The 22,763-nt window shown below is 47.4% G+C and overlaps 1 protein-coding gene across 1 annotated transcript; it reads left to right on the top strand.

The window, feature by feature from the left end:
• The first annotated feature begins 13,780 nt into the window (after nucleotides 1-13,780).
• On the top strand, nucleotides 13,781-16,612 carry LOC137544777 (uncharacterized). The gene is made up of 2 exons (XM_068265867.1): nucleotides 13,781-14,690; nucleotides 14,805-16,612. Exons 1-2 carry the CDS (start codon nucleotides 13,781-13,783, stop codon nucleotides 16,610-16,612), a joined length of 2,718 nt encoding a protein of 905 aa, XP_068121968.1.
• The last annotated feature ends 6,151 nt before the right edge of the window (nucleotides 16,613-22,763 follow it).

The following is a 22,763-nucleotide window of genomic DNA, read 5'->3' on the forward strand; positions in this document are numbered from 1 at the left end:
TCAGATGACGGGATCTCTATCGTTTGGATCATGGATAGGTGAGTGAGCGTTTGCCATCTGCTGCAATGTGGGGGGCATTTCAGACCCCCCCCCCGCGCTCGGGGCATGCTCTCCCTTTATGCTGGGACCCTATAGGGGGCTTTGTTCGGCCGAACACAGAAGGCCTGTTCGGGTTCGGGCAGCGTGGCCGAGCACCCTCCCGAACACCATATGGTGTTCGGGGGGTGCCGAACCGAACCCGAACAGGCCAAAATCCGGGCGAACCCGAACAGTGGCGAACACTGTTCGCCCATCACTATCCAGCACCCAAGGCTGAGACACCAAAGTGCGCCCCTCCATCCCTCCCACCTCAGCCCTTCACACACTGATTGCTCTCAGACTAAGAGGCACCCCAGGGCCCCCAACACCTTCATTTCTAGTTATCTGGCTTGTAGTCACTTCCATGTATCTCCTTTTCTTATTTCTTTCTGCTTCAAACACAATTAGGAATGACAGCTGAATGAATTGTGCGCCCCCTCCTACACTGCGCCCTGAGGCCGGAGCCTCTCCAGCCTATGCCTCGGCCCGGACCTGCTAAAAAGAATAAGTATAAGCGAGCTTTCGGCTTTACAGCCTTCGTCAGGCATACAGGATTGTAAACCCGACGAAGGCTGCAAAGCCGAAAGCTCGCTTATACTTATTCTTTTTAGTTAGCCAATAAATGGTATCATCATGATGTAAAACTTGATCAAATCTGATTAAATGGGAAATCTGTCGGCTGCCCATACACTGCAGGCAGATTCTCGATTAATTTCATCATGACATCTCTCTGGAATCGGCCAAGTCCGCCGCCTCGCTGCTGCCCCCTGATGTTTAAATGTGCCCCTGTTTGTGCATTTATACATTACCTGTCCTGTGTCGCGGCGCCCATCCGTCTTATGAATCCACCGCTCTTGTATTAGCGGTATACACGCTGCCAGCGTGGCGTTTGTGTGACATCACATACGCCGCCGGCTATGCGCCAGCATCGTGTATATCGCTAAAGGCCCATACACACGGGGTACGGCCGTCGATGCAACTACGTGGCACGCGCGTGTTGCGGCGACAGGTCGCCCGTGTGTATGACGCGCGCGCCCCGAACCGTCGCCCGTCGAAGCTGTCGCCAGGCGATTGACATGTTCAATCGCCGGCTACAGCTGTCGCCGCAACTTCGCCGGAACTGTCGCTCCCTGTTCGCGTGCGCGCATGCAACGGGGGACAATTTTCCCCCGTGTGTATGTAGCTTATTGGGCACACGAGGGGTACATTTATACACTGGGAACAGCGCCGGAGGCTTCATCGCGTTCATTGCTTGTCCCAATATCGCTTGCCGCGACCGCCGCACACCTGATCGACCACGGTATGTTGCCACCTTTATGCTGGATACACACAATGCAATTTCCCATCCGATTGACGGGTAATCCGACAGGTAGTTGCATCCTGTGTACTTTCCCAAACTGCTTCCGATCGATAACAGGATCGATTTTCCTGCGATAACTGTGGAAAATTGATCCCGTTATTGAACGAGAGCAGATCGGACATGACGGAAATAATCGTCCGATTCCCGTAGATTGGACAGGAAATAGCATCGTGTGTACACAGCATAAGGGCTCTTTGCAGCGTTTCAGTGCTTTGCTGATTGCCCACGATCAGCAAAGAGCTGTGTACAATAACTCCCTACGGGACCATTCTCACTGCAGAGTTTGCAACACGTGTAAACCACAAACACGCTGCATGTAGCATTTTTGTTTTGCGATTGCAATGCAATTCCCATTCCCCCGAACAGGATCGCAAAGAGCAATCGGCCAAAAATAGTTGACCAAATCATACGTTTGAACCGGCCCTGATCGAATCGCATCAGATTGCTCCCCTGTCCGCCTCTGCACTCCTACTGTGTCTTCTCTCCATCCCCGCCATGACGCCTGTCGTCTGTGGCCACGTACATGGAGTCAGTCACAGGGCACAAGCACCCCGGCAGCGATGGACAGAAAATAACACAGGAGGTGCTGGAGGACAGGTGAGTATATGTTTCACCACCAACACACTGTACAGCCCAGGGGGAGCACATTTCAAATGAGGGGAGACCGGTCAGGGTTGGTAGGGTCAGTCGGTCATCCAGAAATTGATTATCGTTTTACCCTCGATTGGTGGGCCTGAATGATTGTTTCCAATTGATTGCAATGATCTTAATGGATGGTTGATCATTTAAGACAGGGGTCAGGAACCTTTTTGGCTGAGAGAGCCATAAATGCCACTTATTTTAAAATATACAGTGGTTTGCAAAAGTATTCGTCCCCCATGAAGTTTTCCACATTTTGTCATATTATTGCCACAAACATGAATGAAGTTTATTGGAATTTCACGTGAAAGACCAATATAAAGTGGTGTACATGTGAGAAGTGGAATGAAAATCATACATGATTCCAAACATTTTTTACAAATAAATAACTGCAAAGTGGGGTATGCGTAATTATTCAGCCCCCTTTGGTCTGAGTGCAGTCAGTTGCCCATAGACATTGCCTGATGAGTGCTAATGACTAAATAGAGTGCACCTGTGTGTAATCTAATGTCAGTACAAATACAGCTGCTCTGTGAGGGCCTCAGAGGTTGTCTAAGAGAATATTGGGAGCAACAACACCGTGAAGTCCAAAGAACACACCACACGGGTCAGGGATAAAGTTATTGAGAAATGTAAAGCAGGCTTAGGCTACAAAAAGATTTCCAAAGCCTTGAACATCCCACGGAGCACTGTTCAAGCGATCATTGAGAAATGGAAGAAGAATGACACAACTGTAAACCTACCAAGACAAGGCCATCCACCTAAACTCACAGGCCGTACAAGGAGAGCGCTGATCAGAAATGCAGTCAAGAGGCCCATGGTGACTCTGGATGAGCTGCAGAGATCTACAGCTCAGGTGGGGGAATCTGTCCATAGGACAACTATTAGTCATGCACTGTACAAAGTTGGCTCTTAGGGAAGAGTGGCAAGAAGAAAGCCATTGCTAACAGAAAAGTATAAGAAGTCCCGTTTGCAGTTTGCCACAAGCCAAGTGGGGGACACAGCAAACATGTGGAAGAAGGTGCTCTGGTCAGATGAGACCAAAATGGAACTTTTTGGCCAAAATGCAAAACGCTATGTGTGGCGGAAAACTAACACTGCACATCACTCAGAACACAACATCCCCACTGTCAAATATGGCGGTGGCAGCATCATGCTCGGGGGGTGCATCTCTTCAGCAGGGACAGGGAAGCTGGTCAGAGTTGATGTGAAGATGGATGGAGCCAAATACAGGGCAAACTTGGAAGAAAACCTCTTGGAGACTGCAAAAGATTGGAGACTAGGGCGGAGGTTCACCTTCCAGCAGGACAATGACCCTAAACATAAAGCCAGGGCAACAATGGAATGGTTTAAAACAAAACATATCCATGTGTTAGAATGGCCCCGTCAAAGACCAGATCTAAATCCAATCGAGAATCTGTGGCTAGATCTGAAAACTGCTGTTCACAACGCTGTCCATCTAATCTGACTTAGCTGGAGCTGTTTTGTAAAGAAGAATGGGCAAGGATTTCAGTCTCTACATGTGCAAAAATGGTAGATACAGACATACCCTAAAAGCTGGCAGCTGTAATTGCAGCAAAAGGTGGTTCTACAAAGTATTGACTCAGGGGGCTGAATAATTACGCACACCCAACTTTGCAGTTTTTTTTTTTTAATGTTTGGAATCGTGTATGATTTTCGCTCCACTTCTCACGTGTACACGACTTTGTATTGGTCTTTCACGTGGAATTCCATGTTTGTGGCAGTAATATGACAAAATGTGGAAAACTTCAAGGGGGCTGAATACTTTTGCAAACCACTGTAATTCTGAGAGAGCAATACAATATGTTTCAAACTGGCACAGTGTGCATGCGCAGTAGAGGGCTCATGTCCCTGTTGCCATGGTGATATGTACACAGTTGATCCGCTGGGTAGCGGAAGTGTCAGACACGTCTTCAGCTTCTCTTGGGTTTCAGCAACATCAGCAATTTCCCCGATAGCCAGACAGGAGAAATACCGACTAACAGCTTGTACAATTAGCTGGTTGGCTTGGGAGTTGATTCACTTTGTAGGACAAGATCCCTGCACCTTGGCCCAATAGGGTGCCTGTCAAGTGACAGGCAGCCTATTGGGCCAATCAAAGTTCGGAGATCTCGTCCTACAAAGTCACTGGACTTGACAGGGTCCAGGGTGGGACAATTGGAGCAGCTGTTAGTTTTGAGGGTAGTGCAAGTAAGTTTGTTGTGCATGCTACAGCAGTAGTATACCTACTTAGAAAATGTTACTTGCACTGCCACACTAAGCTGCGCTGCTTGAGCCGTGTAGCTTAGTGATCATCCCCTACTGATTTGTCTGTGCGCCAGATGCAGCCATCAAAAGAGCCACATCTGGCTCCCGAGCCATAGGTTCCCTATTCCTGATTTAGGAAATGAAAGCATTACTGGGCACCTTACAATTTTCCCGTCAGATCGCTGGGAAATTTCCCATCGTTCCATAATTTCCAATATGTTTCATCTGCTTCACATTGTATCATGTGTACCAGCCTTAAAGAGAAACTCCGACCAAGAATTGAACTTTATCCCAATCAGTAGCTGATACCCCCTTTTACATGAGAAATCTATTTCTTTTCAGAAACAGACCATCAGGGGGCGCTGTATGGCTGATATTGTGGTGAAACCCCTCCCACAAGAAACTCGGAGTATGTACTTCTGGCAGTTTCCTATCTGTGAACCCCTGCATTGTGGGAAATAGCTGTTTACAGCTGTTTCCAACTGCCAAAAAAACATGCAGCAGCTACATCACCTGCCAGCAGTAAAATGTCACCATGTAATAAATGTCAGAATGTAAATCATGGAGGGGAAAGATTTTCCAATGGGCAAACAGTGACTAAATCATTTATACATAATTATTGTAAAAATGAAGCACTTTTTTATTACATTATTTTCACTGGAGTTCCTCTTTAAATGCTTTAATGGTTCAATTTCCTGAATGATCGACATTAGGCCTTTTCCACTCTGCTTTCACTATTATTATTATTTAGTATTTATATAGTGCTGACATCTTCCGCAGTGCTGTACAGAGTATATTGTCTTGTCACTAACTGTCCCTCAGAGGGGCTCACAATCTAATCCCTACCATAGTCCTATGTCTATGTATGTATTGTGTTGTGTATGTATCGTAGTCTAGGGCCAATTTAGGGGGAAACCAATTAACTTATCCGTATGTTAAGGGGATGTTGGAGGAAACAGGAGTGCCCGGAGGAAACCCATGCAGACACGGGGAGAACATACAAACTCCATGCAGATAGTGTCCTGGCTGGGATTTGAACTGGGGAGCCAGCACTGCAAGGCGAGAGCGCTAACCTCTATGCCACTGTGTTTCCTCTCATGGTCTCTGGCCTCGGTCTGACCTATTGGGAGAGCAGCAGGGTGGTATTTGCACACTATGCTGTGTTTGAACACCTGATGCTCTTTTCCTTTACATACTTGTGCAGAACGTTCTAGACGCCTGTATGTTAGCCCCGGGGGTAAAGAAGGGGGAGTGATTTGAGGACCTCCTTTGCATGCTGGACACACCCTCCCTTACAGCGTGTTATGGTGGGCTGAGCAGAGATGGAAGCCCCAGGAATTAAGCTACTTTTGTGACAATTAAGCATTCCGTCTGGAATCCTGCAGATGGGGATTTGCATCATTTGCTCTTGAAAAGCAACAGATATTTTGTTGAAAACTTCAGCAATTTTACCGCTCTAAAACAAAAGGAATGTCAGGAACTTTCATGTCCACTTAAAGAGAACCTGAGACAGCCAGGGAAACAAAAATTACACATACCTGGGGCTTCCTCCAGTCCCCTCCATCCAGGCTAACAGCTCCCTCGTTGTCCTCCTCTGATTCCTGGATCTTCTGCAATATGCCCCATAAAGTCCTCTGCTCTGGGGCACACTGTGGAAACACAGCCCGGCCAGGTACTATTGCGCATGTGCAGAACGCTCTTGGCTTACCTCTCCAAAAGAGATAGACACCAGTTCAACTGGAAAAAAGTTTTTGTTCAAAAAGCAATCTGACAACACGTTTCACGGGTCATGGCTCGCTTCCTCAGGTCCATACAAAAAAAACCTTGATAGCATAGGGGATAGAGTAGAGGCGCCTCTAATTAGTTGGGCCTACACTCTATTTTAAAATACTTAAATGGAAAACTCATTGAGCACCTCAATCCTACGTACTACTAAACATCCTAGGCTAAACATTACTTGGGGGTGGGGTTACAAACCAATTTATTGCAATATATGAATACAGCAATGTATAGATATAGCAATATATAGATGCCATAAATGAAGACGAATGAGGCACAGAGGGATTTGGCTCCTAAAGAGAAACCCATGCACCTGTGCCTATGGGGGAACGCAGCTTTGTATTGTATCTGTATCGAACTCTGCTGCTCGTCTCATTCATCTCTCTTCCCGCTCTTCCTCTGCTGCTCCTCTCTGTCAAGCTCTTCACTGGCTGCCAATTAACCAGAGGATCCAGTTCAAACTCTTAACCCTAACCTACAAAGCTCTACACAATCTCTCTCCCCCGTACATCTCCTCGCTAGTCTCCAGATACCAACCCAATCGCTATCTCAGATCTGCACGAGCGTCTTCAGTTCTCCTCTAGAATTATCTCCTTGTATTCACGTACACAAGATTTCTCATGGGCTTCACCCCTTCTCAGGAATCCTCTTCCACAACACATCCATCACTCTCCAACCTTTGGTATCTTTGAACACTCCCTCAAAACTGAATGAAAACTTGAATCCCAGCGGGATCAACATCTGAAAGAGTTTGTATGTTCTCCCATGTCTGCGTGGGTTTCCTCCAGGCACTCAGGTTTTCTCCCACACCCCAAAAACATACAGATAAGGTAATTGGCTTCCCCTTAAATTAGCCCTAGACTGTGATACATGCACTACGCAGTACATGCATGGACATAGGACTATGGTAGGGATTACATTGTGAGCCCCTCTGAGGGACAGTTAAGTGACAAGATTCTGTACAGCGCTGCAGAAGATGTCAGAGCTATATTAATAATAATAATAATATCAAGCTCTGCATAATAACCATATAGAAATATTAATGCATAACAATACTACTACTATAAATGCAAAATCTAAAAAAATAATCAATAAACTTTATTGCACTAAAAGAGTCAGTAGAAAGTGTACACGTTTCCCTGTGCAGGGGGAGATCTCGGTTTTCTAGAAGTTTTCTTGGGCTTCTTTCGCCCCTCCACCACCCCCCTGCCACGTCGCCTGTCTCCTCTGCAGGCGTGTGGGATGCAGCACAGAGCAGCCCTCTCTCTCCCTCTCTCCAAATCTTCCCCCCTCCCCCCCCTCCACATGCCAGAACCTCTCTGCAGAATCCATCTCATTCTGTGTCTGGCACTGGAGACCTTCTCAGCTGAAGAACTCTCAGTACAGCTGCCAGAATGTATGGAAGCCAGGAAGGAGGACTTGGCTGCCCTCATTTCACTGCCTCGCTGTCTGAGGTTTAGAAAGGAGTGTCACCATTTTATGTTATTCCATTCATTTTACAGCATTCCTGCTCCCTCATAAAGACTAATACTGCAGAGTCCCCGTTACCCGGATCTCACGCAACCAGAAGTCTCAGCTAACCGGCATGTGTGAGGGGATAACAGGGACTTTTTGAGGGATTCAAATACTTACCTAGACTCCAGCGAGTGTCTTCTAGCCTTCCTGTCGCTCCTACCTTGTTTCCCCGAAAATAAGACAATGTCTTATATTAATTTTTGCTCCAAAAGATGTGCTAGGGCTTATTTTCAGAGGATGTCTTATTTTTGGGGGAAACACTGGTAGTTTTCCTATACAAAATGCATATACTGTATGCCATGCTGAAACAGAAGCAGCATGCACAGAGCTCGTGGTTTGCAGATGTTGGCTCTCACTTACAAGAAATTGATTCTGCTGATCATGTGGATAAGAGTCTATTTCTTGCAGGCAGATAATTCTGTCAGGCTCCCCAGAGCTATGATAGGATAAGCTGTGTGTCCTGTGAAGAGGTGAAGTGCTGCTGATGCTTATCACCACAGATCAGGAGGGCTGGCTCCAACAAAAACACAAATTGCCTGACACATATACAGGACTGTAGAACTCACATTATACTGCTGTTCTCCTGTATCCAGGCTTTGTGTTGAGTTTGACTTGCTGGTGACATGTGGGGTGCTGCTAGAGCTTACATTTGGGGGATGTCTTATATTTCAAGTATGCTAGGAATTCCTGCTAGGGCTTATTATCAGGGGATGTCTTACTTTAGGGGAAACATGGTAGTGGCTTTTCCGGCGTTCATGCACAGCTCCCAGCTTGTCACATGACCAGACGTAGATCAGGTGACTCAACGGGAGCGGTTCACGGCTTCCGACCTTGGAAGGCCGCTACCAGTGACAGGAAGATTGGAAGACGGCGCTGGACACTCAGTATTTTATTTAGCACGAGGGGGAGGGGCTTGTGCGTTCTTAGCCAGCAAACACATGTACCTGACACCAGGCAATCCACCTCCACTGACGGATACCGGGGACTTTGCTGTAGTAGCCACACAAAATCTGTTGTCTCAGGTAATTTGATTTCCCTAGATTTCTTGTTGCAGTACAAAATGATGCAGCGGTCATTGCTTCTTCTGGTCTATCCTCCATTTGATTGTGGCCTTGATTATCTGAAATCAATCAAAAGTTTAGTGATAGATTGGGGTCAATAGATGACTGGGACGAAGCTGGTGATTTCAGCACCCAATCTTGGTGCCACTATCGCAGTAATGCTTTAGTAGTGCGCAAAGGTTATCCGGTTCCGGAAATCGCTGGACCCCAAATTACTTCTCCCTCCAAATTACAACGACATACGCAATAACAATTTGGACATTTAACTGATTTCGTGTAATCCATTCGTAAGTTTGTGTAATGTTTGCATAATTTACGCACCGACTTTAGTGGTTAATTGTAAAGTGTGTGTTAAGGAGAAGGTTAGGAACAAGGCAAAAATCAATTCTTCAAAAACACCTTTTTTTTGAGAAAATCAATTTTAAAAATGCAAAGGAAAAATATTTTTAGGTGAAGATTACCACCACACAGCCACTACTATTGTTAAAAAAAAGAGCCTTTTTCGGCTATTTTTAGCAGATTCCACAAATACATGCAGCGCAACCGTGACACTGCTGCACACAGCTGCTACAGGAACATGTGACCACATCTCGGCTCATTTAGGTTTATGGTCCTTGTAAAGAGAACAGGTCACTGCTTGCCCTGACATCGCTCTCTGCACTGTACAGAGCTATTTCGCCTGTCTGTCTGCAGGAATGTTCTCACAGAACATTCTAGAGCACCAAACAGCTCAGCCGGGACCCTCAGCAAACAAGAACTCATTCTATATCATCAGAGCCCATCAATGCAGGCCATTCATGGGGGCCGCAGATCTTTGGTGGGCTGACAAAACAACACTGCTACTCTACACCATCCGGCGACCAGGGGTCGGGTTTCCAAACCATGTGTAAAAGTTTTAGGGCCGATCGACAAAAATCACTACATTTTTTTTTTGGAAATTTGTATATGAAGATATTGGTAGAAACAGCGGGATTGTGAATCATAACTACTTTTATAAGGAGTCACCATTTTGTGTGTGTGCCACTTTAAGACCCAAAGAGCACCAGTTTTGTGCTGTTCACTGTATCTATAAAGGTGCCCTAACACTTAAAGAGAAACCGTAACCAAGAATTGAATTTCATTCCAATCAGTAGCTGATACCCCCTTTTACATGAGAAATCTTTTTCTTTTCACAAACTGATCACCAGGTGGCTCTGTATGGCTGAAATTGTGGTGAAATCCCTTCCACAGTGTGATGTCAGGACCATGGTTCTGACATCACTCTGTGGGAGCTGAGTTGCATTGTGGGAAATAACAGCTGTTTACAAGCAGCATCTCCTTCCACCGACATCACCTGCCAGCAGTAAAAATGTCACCATGGGATAAATGTCAGAACGTAAATCAGGGAGAAGAAAGATTTTACAATGAGCAAACACTGACTAAATAATTTATACATAATTATTGTAAAAATGAAGCAATTTTTTTATTGCATTATTTTCACTAGAGTTCCTCTTTAAAGTGTACCAGAGCTGAAAAATAAAAAGATTTTATACATACCTGGGGCTTCCTCCAGCCCCATCCGCCTGGATCGCTCCCACGCCACCATCCACCGCTGCCTGCAGCTACGAGAACCAGGTCCCCGCACCTCCGTCAGTCGGAGCCAGTCTAGCGTAAAGAGAAGTGCGCTGTTTGTGTCTCTCCAGCTGCCCGTAGCTGCGGGCAGAGGAGGACGGCAGCATGGGAGCAATCCGAGCGGATGAGGCTGGAGGAAGCCCCAGGTATGTATAACATCTTTTTATTGTTTCAGCTCTGAGTCCCTTTAAGGCCCGTACCCACTACATGATTTCTACGACGATTTTTTCCGACGACCACAGATCGTTTCCGCAATCTCGCAACAAGGGTACAACCCGGGGGTTATGCGAATGCTGTTTGGCAAATTATGGCAATTACAACCGTCACGGTGGATCGGATTCATGTAATGATGTACAGCCAGAGCTAGACATTGGCCGGCTCCCAGCCGCAGTGGTAGTAATGGCCTCCACTCATGCAGACTCATGTTAATAGAGCACTGCATGGACCAGTCAGGTTGCTGCAGGCAGAAGCAAGCCATGTCCTGCCTGTTTCTCCACATGAGTCTTCACGTGACTTTATGAGGCGCTCTGAGGTGACAGGTTTCTACATTCCACACCAAGCTGAGCCAATATTTACCTCATGCCACAGCTGTGGGGTGCTCACTATTTACTGCACACCTATCACAGTCTCATGTCAGAGGGAGAGGCAATTACAGCCCTGCTGCAAGTAAATACAGTGTGGGCCCTGCAGCCCCACCCCATGGCCTGAACCAAATACTTCAGAACCGTAATATTTGCCGGTCACATGACTGCTTCAATTATTATTATTATTTATATAGCACCAACATCTCCCGCAGCGCTGTACAGAATATATTGTCTTGTCACTTAACTGTCCCTCTGAGGGGCTCACAATCTAATCCCTACCATAGTTATATGTCTATGTATTGTGTAGTGGATGTATCGTAGTCTAGGGACAATTTAGGGGAAGCCAATTACCTTATCTGTATGTTTTGGGGATGTGGGAGGAAAGCGGAGTACCTGGAGGAAACCCACACAGACACGGGAAGAACATACAAACTCCTTGCAGATGTTGACCTGGCTGGGATATGAACCGGGGCCCCAGCATTGCAAGGCGAGAGCGCTAACCACTACACCACCCTGCTGCCCGGTGCTTCAACTGTATCTCCCTATTTATAGACTCATTCTGCACAGTGCACCATGGCTTCACTATTGAAGCAGGCAACTGGGGCGCCAACCTGCCGCCGCCGCGCCAGAAGTTCGGGCACCACCATAGGCACCTATTGAAATATCGGTATTGAGGTGTAATTTGGGTGCCTGAGGCACCCCGATAAACAGCTGGTACAGCGTTGACGTTGATTGGCGGCTGCAAGGTTAACGTTAGGTATGGGGGCACTTAGGGTAGGAGGTAGGAAGTTTGTCTGGGGAGGGGGGGGGGGGGGACTAGGGTTAGGTACCAGAGGGTTGGGGGGATGTTTAAAAGGCGTCAGATAAAAAATGCTGCCCGTGTCAGATCTTTCAGCCATTGTTCCTGCACTGCAATAATCCATCAAATACAGAATGAAATGCTGCATGAGGTAAAAATCTACTGAAAATTTTAGGGAATTTAAAAAAAAAAAGGCTAAAACACTGAATGCAGTATTTTATTGCCCCTTTATTTTGTACAGAAGGTGTCTTAGTGAATAGAAGCCACTATGTAAATCCTTGACATTTCCCTCAGTGGACTCACAGAGGATTATGGGTGTTATATCACTATCATAGTGCACTTTCCAGAGCTGGGATGGCAGTACCAGTTATCTCGGTGTGGTGGCAAGACTTTTTTACCGGCGGGGGCGTGGGTAGTGGATTTGCGCCAGGGCTATAGAGTCATTACAAAAACCATCCAACTCCGACGCCTCAATTTATGAAACAACCTACTCCTGATTTGCACTGAGCCATGATTTACGTTGCATTGGATATGTTGGGCGAAAAAAATCAATAATGTCTGCCAGATTCGATCAAATGTGCAGGAAAAAAAAAAGACAACCCAAGTATTGCCGCCTTTAGGCTGTAAGTTCATATGGCCAGTGACTTCTCTCCCATCTCACTGTACTTACTACAGTGTATGCATTGTCTGCAGGGCCGTTTCTTGGGCAGGGCGACCGCCCTGGGCAGTGTGGGCACAGACTGGCAAGTAGAAGAAGGGGGGTGCAGGCAAAAGGATATCACCGCTAGGGAGTTGGTGATGCGCGGTGCAGCCAAATGGAAGAAGAAAGAAGATTACCATTGCGATCACCTTCCTTGACTCCTCCTGGGCTGCCTGCATCAGACGTCACGTCATCATCACGTCACCACCGCGTGATGACACCTGATGTCCTGTAGCGGTACTGCAGGCTGTCAGTGCGCAGCGCCCATGGAGGAGTCGGCTTTCCGGGCTCTCTTCGCCTGTGTGTTTTCCTGGTCCCTGCATCCTACTGGATGAGCAGCTGGTCACTAGTAAGTAGGCAGATCTACATGTGACCTGTGGCTGTGTGACTGTCCCTAAAGAGCAAGGGTTCGCAACTTCGCAAGTCCACGGGGGTAGGGGCACAATTTTTACACCCTCGCCCTGGGTGCAATTTAGCCTAGAAACTGCCCTGCTTGTCTGTCTAACTTTTTTATATTTAGTTGTGCAACATTGAGGATGGTTTAATATATATGCATAATAATAAACAGCTCTTCCTCCTGGGATTAGAGCAGAGCCGGATCATCCACAAAGCAACCCTAGGCAGTTGCCTAGGGCATGGAGAGAGTCTAGGGGCCTGCTGGATGCTAGCCCCTCCAAATCTTACTAAAAAAATTCAGGTGACCATCAGCAGTGGGCAAAAACTGCTGTCTTGCCTAGGACCCTATTTCATTTGCTGCTGCTCCTCAGCTTGGATTGTGGTCCCCAGAGGGAAAACCAGGAAGAATGGATTCCATATGTGAGCTTCACAGATCAGCCTCTGTAGCACAATCCCCCATCTAACAATCCGCTACTGCTGAGAATCATATTACCACTCACCTCATCAACTGCAGCTCCTCCCCTCCAGGTCATACTGCCAGTATCAGCGCTGTCTGCAGCACCAACTGCAGCTCCTCCCCTCCAGGTCATCCTGCCAGAATCAGCTCCGTCTGCAGCACCAACTGCAGCTCCTCCCCTCCAGGTCATCCTGCCAGAATCAGCTCCGTCTGCAACATAAACTGAAGCTCCTCCCCTCCAGGTCATCCTGCCAGTATCAGCACTGTCTGCAGCATCAACTGCAGCTCCTCCCCTCCAGGTCATCCTGCCAGAATCAGCTCCGTCTGCAACATAAACTGCAGCTCCTCCCCTCCAGGTCATCCTGCCAGTATCAGCACTGTCTGCAGCACCAACTGCAGCTCCTCCCCTCCAGGTCATCCTGCCAGTATCAGCGCTGTCTGCAGCATCAACTGCAGCTCCTCCCCTCCAGGTCATCCTGCCAGTATCAGCGCTGTCTGCAGCACCAACTGCAGCTCCCCCCCTCCAGGTCATCATGCCAGTATCAGCGCTGTCTGCAGCATCAACTGCAGCTCCTCCCCTCCAGGTCATACTGCCAGTATCAGCGCTGTCTGCAGCATCATCTGCAGCTCCTCCCCTCCAGGTTATCCTGCCAGTATCAGCTCTGTCTTCAGCATCAACTGCAGCTCCTCCCCTCAAGGTTATCCTGCCAGTATCAGCTCTGCCTGCAGCATCAACTGCAGCTCCTCCCCTCCAGGTCATCCTGCCAGTATCAGCGCTGTCTGCAGCATCAACTGCAGCTCCTCCCCTCCAGGTCATCCTGCCAGTATCGGCTCTGTCTGCAGCATCAACTGAAGCTCCTCCCCTCCAGGTCATCCTGCTAGTATCGGCTCTGTCTGCAGCACCAACTGCAGCTCCTCCCCTCCAGGTCATCCTGCCAGTATCAGCTCTGTCTGCAGCATCAACTGCAGCTCCTCCTCTCCAGGTCATCCTTCCAGTATCGACGCTGTCTGCAGCATCATCTGCAGCTGCTCCCCTCCAGGTCATCCTGCCAGTATCAGCTCTGCCTGCAGCACCAACTGCAGCTCCTCCCCTCCAGGTCATCCTGCCAGTATCAGCTCTGTCTGCAGCATCAACTGCAGCTCCCCCCCTCCAGGTCATCATGCCAGTATGTATCAGCGCTGTCTGCAGCATCAACTGCAGCTCCTCCCCTCCAGGTCATACTGCCAGTATCAGCGCTGTCTGCAGCATCATCTGCAGCTCCTCCCCTCCAGGTTATCCTGCCAGTATCAGCTCTGTCTTCAGCATCAACTGCAGCTCCTCCCCTCAAGGTTATCCTGCCAGTATCAGCTCTGCCTGCAGCATCAACTGCAGCTCCTCCCCTCCAGGTCATCCTTCCAGTATCAGCTCTGCCTGCAGCATCAACTGCAGCTCCTCCCCTCCAGGTCATCCTGCCAGTATCAGCGCTGTCTGCAGCATCAACTGCAGCTCCTCCCCTCCAGGTCATCCTGCCAGTATCGGCTCTGTCTGCAGCATCAACTGAAGCTCCTCCCCTCCAGGTCATCCTGCTAGTATCGGCTCTGTCTGCAGCACCAACTGCAGCTCCTCCCCTCCAGGTCATCCTACCAGTATCAGCTCTGTCTGCAGCATCAACTGCAGCTCCTCCTCTCCAGGTCATCCTGCCAGTATCAGCTCTGCCTGCAGCACCAACTGCAGCTCCTCCCCTCCAGGTCATACTGCCAGTATCAGCTCTGCCTGCAGCACCAACTGCAGCTCCTCCCCTCCAGGTCATCCTTCCAGTATCAGCTCTGCCTGCAGCATCAACTGCAGCTTCTCCCCTCCAGGTCATCCTGCCAGTATTAGGGCTGTCTGCAGCATCAACTGCAGCTCCTCCCCTCCAGGTCATCCTGCCAGTATCAGCTCTGTCTGCAGCACCAACTGCAGCTCCTCCCCTCCAGGTCATCCTGCCAGTATCAGCGCTGTCTTCAGCACCAACTGCAGCTCCTCCCCTCCAGGTCATCCTTCCAGTATCAGCTCTGTCTGCAGCATCAACTGCAGCTCCTCCCCTCCAGGTCATCCTGCCAGTATCAGCTCTGTCTGCAGCATCAACTGCAGCTCCTCCCCTCCAGGTCATCCTGCCAGTATCAGCGCTGTCTTCAGCACCAACTGCAGCTCCTCCCCTCCAGGTCATCCTGCCAGTATCAGCTCTGTCTGCAGCATCAACTGCAGCTCCTCCTCTCCAGGTCATCCTTCCAGTATCAGCTCTGCCTGCAGCATCAACTGCAGCTTCTCCCCTCCAGGTCATCCTGCCAGTATCAGCTCTGTCTGCAACATCAACTGCAGCTCCTCCCCTCCAGGTCATCCTGCCTGTATCAGCGCTGTCTTCAGCACCAACTGCAGCTTCTCCCCTCCAGGTCATCCTGCCAGTATCAGCGCTGTCTTCAGCACCAACTGCAGCTCCTCCCCTCCAGGTCATCCTGCCAGTATCGGCTCTGTCTGCAGCATCAACTGCAGCTCCTCCCCTCCAGGTCATCCTGCCAGTATCAGCTCTGCCTGCAGCACCAACTGCAGCTCCTCCCCTCCAGGTCATCCTGCCAGTATCAGCTCTGTCTGCAGCATCAACTGCAGCTCCTCCTCTCCAGGTCATCCTTCCAGTATCAGCGCTGTCTGCAGCATCATCTGCAGCTCCTCCCCTCCAGGTCATCCTGCCAGTATCAGCTCTGCCTGCAGCACCAACTGCAGCTCCTCCCCTCCAGGTCATCCTGCCAGTATCAGCTCTGTCTGCAGCATTAACTGCAGCTCCTCCCCTCCAGGTCATCCTGCCAGTATCAGCTCTGTCTGCATCACCAACTGCAGCTCCTCCCCTCCAGGTCATCCTGCCAGTATCAGCTCTGTCTGCAGCATCAACTGCAGCTCCCCCCCTCCAGGTCATCATGCCAGTATGTATCAGCGCTGTCTGCAGCATCAACTGCAGCTCCTCCCCTCCAGGTCATACTGCCAGTATCAGCGCTGTCTGCAGCATCATCTGCAGCTCCTCCCCTCCAGGTTATCCTGCCAGTATCAGCTCTGTCTTCAGCATCAACTGCAGCTCCTCCCCTCAAGGTTATCCTGCCAGTATCAGCTCTGCCTGCAGCATCAACTGCAGCTCCTCCCCTCCAGGTCATCCTTCCAGTATCAGCTCTGCCTGCAGCACCAACTGCAGCTCCTCCCCTCCAGGTCATCCTGCCAGTATCAGCTCTGTCTGCAGCATCAACTGCAGCTCCTCCCCTCCAGGTCATCCTGCCAGTATCAGCTCTGTCTGCAGCACCAACTGCAGCTCCTCCCCTCCAGGTCATCCTGCCAGTATCAGCTCTGCCTGCAGTCATGATAGATTTCCAATATGGCAGCTTTACAGTTCTTCCTTTCAGAATTTTCTCTCACAGTTTTCTTTATCTCAGTTTCATTCTGCTGAAATCTAATGCCGGGTACACAGCATACAATTTTCTGTTAGATGGATGGTTCGATAGATAATTTCTTATATCTAATATCTTATTTTCAATCGTTTTTCTGGTCGATTTCTCATAGAAGTGAATGGAAATTGATTCGGAAAGCAATCGGAACTCTCCCCTTACCCTCCCTCTGATAACCCCCTTATCTTGTACTTTCCTCTTCCCCCCTGCACTTGGCCATTTTCTCTACCCTGCCTGCCTACCTCCTCTCCACCCTCCTGCAGCCCCTCTCCTCTACAGCTTTCCCCCTGCTTCTTCTCTCCTCTATGACCTCGTATCTACCCCACCCATACCCAACCATGCTTCTCCTCTCTCCTACCCCAGTCCCCAAATCTCCTTTACTTCCTCTCCCTTATCCCGCCTCTCTTCTACTTCTATTCCTCTACCCTGCCCTCTCCTGTACCCTCTTGCCTAAACTTCCTCTTCCTCCTTACCCTGCCTCTCCTCTACTTCAGCTCCCGTATCATGTCTCTTTTCTATACCTCCTCTTCCTTGCCCTTCCTCTCCTCTACTTCATCTCCCTCACCATGTCTCTCCTCTACCTCCTCTTCCTTGCTCTTCCTCTCCTCTATTTCCTATTCCTTACCCTGCCTCTCCTCTACTTCAGCTCCCGTATCATGTCTCTTTTCTATACCTCCTCTTCCTTGCCCTTCCTCTCCTCTACTTCATCTCCCTCACCATGTCTCTCCTCTACCTCCTCTTCCTTGCCCTTCCTCTCCTCTATTTCCTATTCCTTACCCTGCCTCTCCTCTACTTCAGCTCCCGTATCATGTCTCTTTTCTATACCTCCTCTTCCTTGCACTGCCTCTCCTCTACCTCCTCTTCCTTGCCCTTCCTCTCCTCTACCTCCTCTTCCTTGCCCTTCCTCTCCTCTACCTCCTCTTCCTTGCACTGCCTCTCCTCTACCTCCTCTTCCTTGCCCTTCCTCTCCTCTACTTCATCTCCCTTACCATGTCTCTCCTCTACTTCCCCACCCTGCCTCTCCTCTACTTCATCTCCCTCACCATGTCTCTCCTCTACTTCCTCTTCCTTGCTTTTCCTCTCCTCTACTTCCTCACCCTGTCTCTCCTCTACTTCATCTCCCTCACCATGTCTCTCCTCTACTTCCTCTTCCTTGCTTTTCCTCTCCTCTACTTCCTCACCCTGTCTCTCCTCTACTTCATCTACCTCACCATGTCTCTCCTCTACTTCCTCTAGTACTCTACCCTGCCTCTCCATTACAATTACAGTGCTGACTTGCTGCTTGACCTAGCTGTTCCCCTCTATTACAAACACTCACTCTCCTCTCAGGGAAGCTTAGAGACAGAGACAGCCCTTAGGGCCCATTCACACTTGCAATAGCAAAACGCCAGCGCTGGCCCCCCTGGTCCCCAAACTCATGTGATTGGGGGGTGGCGAATGGCAGCAGAGAGTGCTCTGCTGTTAAGCAAAGTCTGGAAGCAAAAAAAAATAAAAAAAAAATGTCACACACTCCCGCACATGGTTTTTGTGAGTGGATGGGGAGGTTTTTGTGCTAATTGGCTGCACTTGTGGTTGGGGAGAGGAAGGAGGAGGGACCCCCAGGGGATGCAGGGGTGATTGCTACGCCCATGGCTTCTGCCACATTGGTAGCGTAATATCAATAGACAGACAATAGATAGGTCCAACATTGTGAAAAATTGTAACATTTTAAATACATTGAAAACATATAGAAATAAGAAGTATGTTTCTTTCATAGTACAATGGTACATAAATTACTTCTCTCCTATGTTGCTGTCATTTATAGTAGGTAGTTGAAATCTGACAGAACGTATAGGTTTTGGAATAGTCCATATCATCATGGGGGATTCTCAGTAAACGGCAGTTGCTCTGTCCAACTGCCAGAATAGTGTGCAAACAGGTAGGAAGGGCGACCAGCATCTTTATATAGATCCAGGGCGTGCTTGTGTAAAGAATAAATGAAATACTGAGAATCATCCATGGCGAGATGGACTAGTCTAAATCCTGTCAGTTCCGTCAGATTTCTACTAACTACTGTAAGTGACAGCAACATAGGAGAGGATTAATTTATGGCTCATTTTACTCTGGAAGAAACACACATCTTATGTGTATGTGTTTACTTGTATTTACTAACCAGCAAGCTCATGGTGACCCAGAACTCATTAGAGTGTGTGAGGGACTACAATGGTCCTAAAAGCCCCTTTACTAAAATGCTATGGAAAACAAAAGTTTGCTTTCTTAAAACAGAAAGAATTTGCGATAATTCAGGTTGGAGTGAGCTTGAGATGTCTCCCAGAGCATCACTGCTGAATATATGCAAATTAACCATTGTTGCCCTTAGAAGCTAAACACACCTCCAGTATTGCACTGGGAGACATCTCAAGCTCACTCCAACCTGAATTATCGCAAATTCTTTCTGTTTTAAGAAAGCAAACTTTTGTTTTCCATAGCATTTTATTAAGGGGGCTTTTAGGACCATTGTAGTCCCTTACACACTCCAATGAGTTCTGGGTCACCATGAGCTTGCTGGTTAGTCTGTACCTCTCGGTGTTACAAGCCCTACTCCATAGAGCCAAATTAATCCATGCCATGCACTGATGAGAATCAAACAATCCAAAACAGTCTGTATGCATGTTGGATTATTATGGCTCTGTACAAATTAACAAGATGACACATCATTGCATTCCAGCGGTTCTGGAGGTGTGTTTAGCTTCTAAATGTAGAATGGATAATTTGCATATATTCAGCAGTGATGCCCTGGGAGACATCTCAAGCTCACTCCAACCTGAATTATCGCAAATTCTTTCTGTTTTAAGAAAGCAAACTTTTGTTTTTCTTAACATCTTAGTAAGGGGGCTTTTAGGACCATTGTAGTCCCTTACACACTCCAATGAGTTCTGGGTCACCATGAGCTTGCTGGTTAGTCTGTACCTCTCGGTGTTACAAGCCCTACTCCATAGAGCCAAATTAATCCATGCCATGCACTGATGAGAATCAAACAATCCAAAACAGTCTGTATGCATGTTGGATTATTATGGCTCTGTACAAATTAACAAGCTGACATCATTGCATTCCAGCGGTTCTGGAGGTGTGTTTAGCTTCTAAGGGTACAATAGTTAATTTGCATATATTCAGCAGTGATGCACTGGGAGACCTCTCAAGCTCACTCCAACCTGAATTATCGCAAATTCTTTCTGTTTTAAGAAAGCAAACTTTTGTTTTTCTTTACTTGTATTTTAAATTTTACAATTTTTTTTGCATTTGTGGACCTTCTGAAGTCCTCATGAGACAGAAGATAAGCGACGATCCCAGGAAGACTTTGTGCTGGAAGAGAAGTCAGGGCTCAGGAAGGTCCTCTGCACCAGTTCATGCTAATTACACACAGAAATTCCAGCTGTTGCTCTGCACATCTCGCTGAGTTCTAGAAGAATCCATGGGAAAGATGATGCAAGAGGCCAAACTTCTTACACTCCTTCAGCTAAAAGGAAACCATCTGTGATGGGGATCCTGCCTCCGCCTGCGAGAGAGAAAAATATGCAGCGGATGGGAAGGGTAAAAATAATCCTTATGAGAAATCCAGCAGCAAACAGCAAAGCGGCAATCCACATATCACACGCAGGAATATTACACTTCTCAATATCCCACAGCAGAGGTTTCATGTTATTGGCCCAACATTGAGGTTGTATACTTCTTAAAGGACATCCGAGGAGAAAATAAACTTATGAGCTAAACAATAGTATCTATCCTCCTACTCCTAAAAATGACCTTTTTTTTTTTTAGTGATCTCACAGCTTAAAGGAAACCTAAACTGAGAAGGATATGGATTTTTCCTTTTAAAATAATACCAGTTCCCTGACTCTCCTGCTGATCCTGTGTCTCTAATGCTTTCAGCCACAGCCCCTCAACCAGCATGCAGATCAGGTGCTCTGACTGAAGTCAGACTGGATTAGCTGCATGCTTGTTTCAGGTGTGTGATTCAGCCACTACTGCAGCCAAAAGAGATCAGGACTGCCAGGCAACTGGTATGGTTTAAAAGGAAACATCCATATCCCTCTCAGTTTAGGTTCCTTTTAAGCTTTTTACTGTTTCATGGCTTCTTCTCTATGACACATTCATTGATGTATGCTAGAGCTAAAATCTATGAACTATTGACCTTTTTTATCTCTTTCCTGCTCTCAGAAGCCATTTTCTGCCAATAAAGTGCTTTATGGCTGTAATTCCTTATCAGTGAGGGTTACACTATAGTCAGAACCTGGTCTTAAAGAGGAACTTCAGCCTAAACAAACATACTGTCATTAAGTTACATTATTTATGTTAATTAAAATAGATAGGCAATATAATCTCTTACCCACCTTGTTTTAAAAGAACAGGCAAATGTTTGATTTCATGAGGGCAGCCATCTTTTTGGTTGAAAGGAGGTGACAGGGAGCATGAGACACAGTTCCAACTGTCCTGTGTGCTGATCACCTCTCCCAGTTGCTAGGCAACGTGAATAACAACATAGGAAATCCCATCATGCTTTGCACAGCATCAGGGAAAAAAAGCCAGGCAGTTTTCTTTGTTGGGTGGAGCTTAGCTAAAAATGCAGCTAAAAATGATGCTTTGGTAAGAAAAACTAAGTTCTGATGCTGTGAAACTGTTAAAGAAACACCAAGCCTTTTCAGTTCTGCTGAGTAGATTTTTAGTCCGGAGGTTCACTTTAACCCGGACAGAAACTGATATCTGATTTGTAACTCTTTCATGCAGAGAAAGAAAAAAAAAAGGAACACAGCACAGTAATTTGTGTGCTTGGCACTGTACATACACATGTCTATCTCATCATGCCACCTCAGATGTCCTTTAAAGGACACCCAAACTGAAATGTGACATAATTAGATAGACATGTGTATGTACAGTGCCTAGCACACAAATAACTATGCTGTGTTCCTTTTTTTTCTTTCACTGCCTGAAAGAGTTAAATATCAGGTATGTAAGTGGCTGACTCAGTCCTGACTCAGACAGGAAGTGACTACAGTGTGACCCTCACTGATAAGAAATTACAATTATAAAACACTTTCCTAGAAGAAAATGGCTTCTGAGAGCAAGAAAGAGGTAAAAAAGGGGAATGTATTATCAGTGAGGGTCACACTGTAGTCACTTCCTGTCTGAGTCAGGACTGAGTCAGCCACTTACATACCTGATATTTAACTCTTTCAGGCAGTGAAAGAAAAAAAGGAACACAGCATAGTTATTTGTGTGCTGAGCACTGTACATACACATGTTTATCTCATTATGTCACATTTCAGTTTGGGTATTCTTTAAAGGGGAACTGTAGTGAAAATAATGAAATTAATAAAATTGCTTCTTTTTTTTTACTATACCCGTAACTTACGTATTTAGTTAGTGTTTTCCAGGTTTCTGATATTAGAGGGATGCAGCCTCCCCAGTCTAGGAGGAAGCCACAATATTAGTTAGCAGATGTACCCTGCCCCCCAGTATACGGTGCCCCCACCCCCCATTACAGGTAGTCAGGGAGATGCTTCCCTCTCCCCATTTGGGGAGCCAGCATACATGTAAAAAAGGCACCCAGTAAAAACGGCGCCAGATATTGCTGCTAGTAGAATATCTAGTCATAACGGTTAAATTACTGCTATCCTACTAGTTAATTCCAACAGTGAAATATCGGTAATTTTTATATAATATCGGTAAACTGATATTTAACTATGACCTAACCTAGCCCTACTCTCACACAGAGCTCTCCCTGTCAATGCCTAACCCTAACCGATCCCCCCGAGCACAGCCTAAACCTTAAAAAACCCTGATGGTGTCTGGCCTTGGGACCCCCTGGCGCTGCCCAACCCTAAAAACCCCCTGATGACGCCTCACCTTTAATAACCACCCCCCTCCGTCTCACCCCAAACCTATCTGGGGCTGCATGGCAATTGCCATGCAGCCCCGCTATTTATCAAGCTCTTCAGAAGGCCTTTCTAACGGTAATCGCCACCATAGAATGTGAATAGTCGCATGACCACGCTATTTATCGCAGGGATGGCCTGTGTCTCACTACTGCAG

The sequence above is a fragment of the Hyperolius riggenbachi genome, chromosome 2, assembly GCF_040937935.1.
Source record: "Hyperolius riggenbachi isolate aHypRig1 chromosome 2, aHypRig1.pri, whole genome shotgun sequence".
Lineage (NCBI taxonomy): Eukaryota > Metazoa > Chordata > Amphibia > Anura > Hyperoliidae > Hyperolius > Hyperolius riggenbachi.

Coding starts and splice junctions, on each gene's coding strand:
- LOC137544777 (XM_068265867.1), top strand. CDS start 13,781: ATGCCAGTATCAGCGCTGTCTGCAGCATCAACTGCAGCTCCTCCCCTC. Junction 14,691..14,804: donor CTGCAGCTCCTCCCCTCCAG/GTCATCCTGCCA, acceptor CCTCCCCTCCAG/GTCATCCTGCTAGTATCGGC.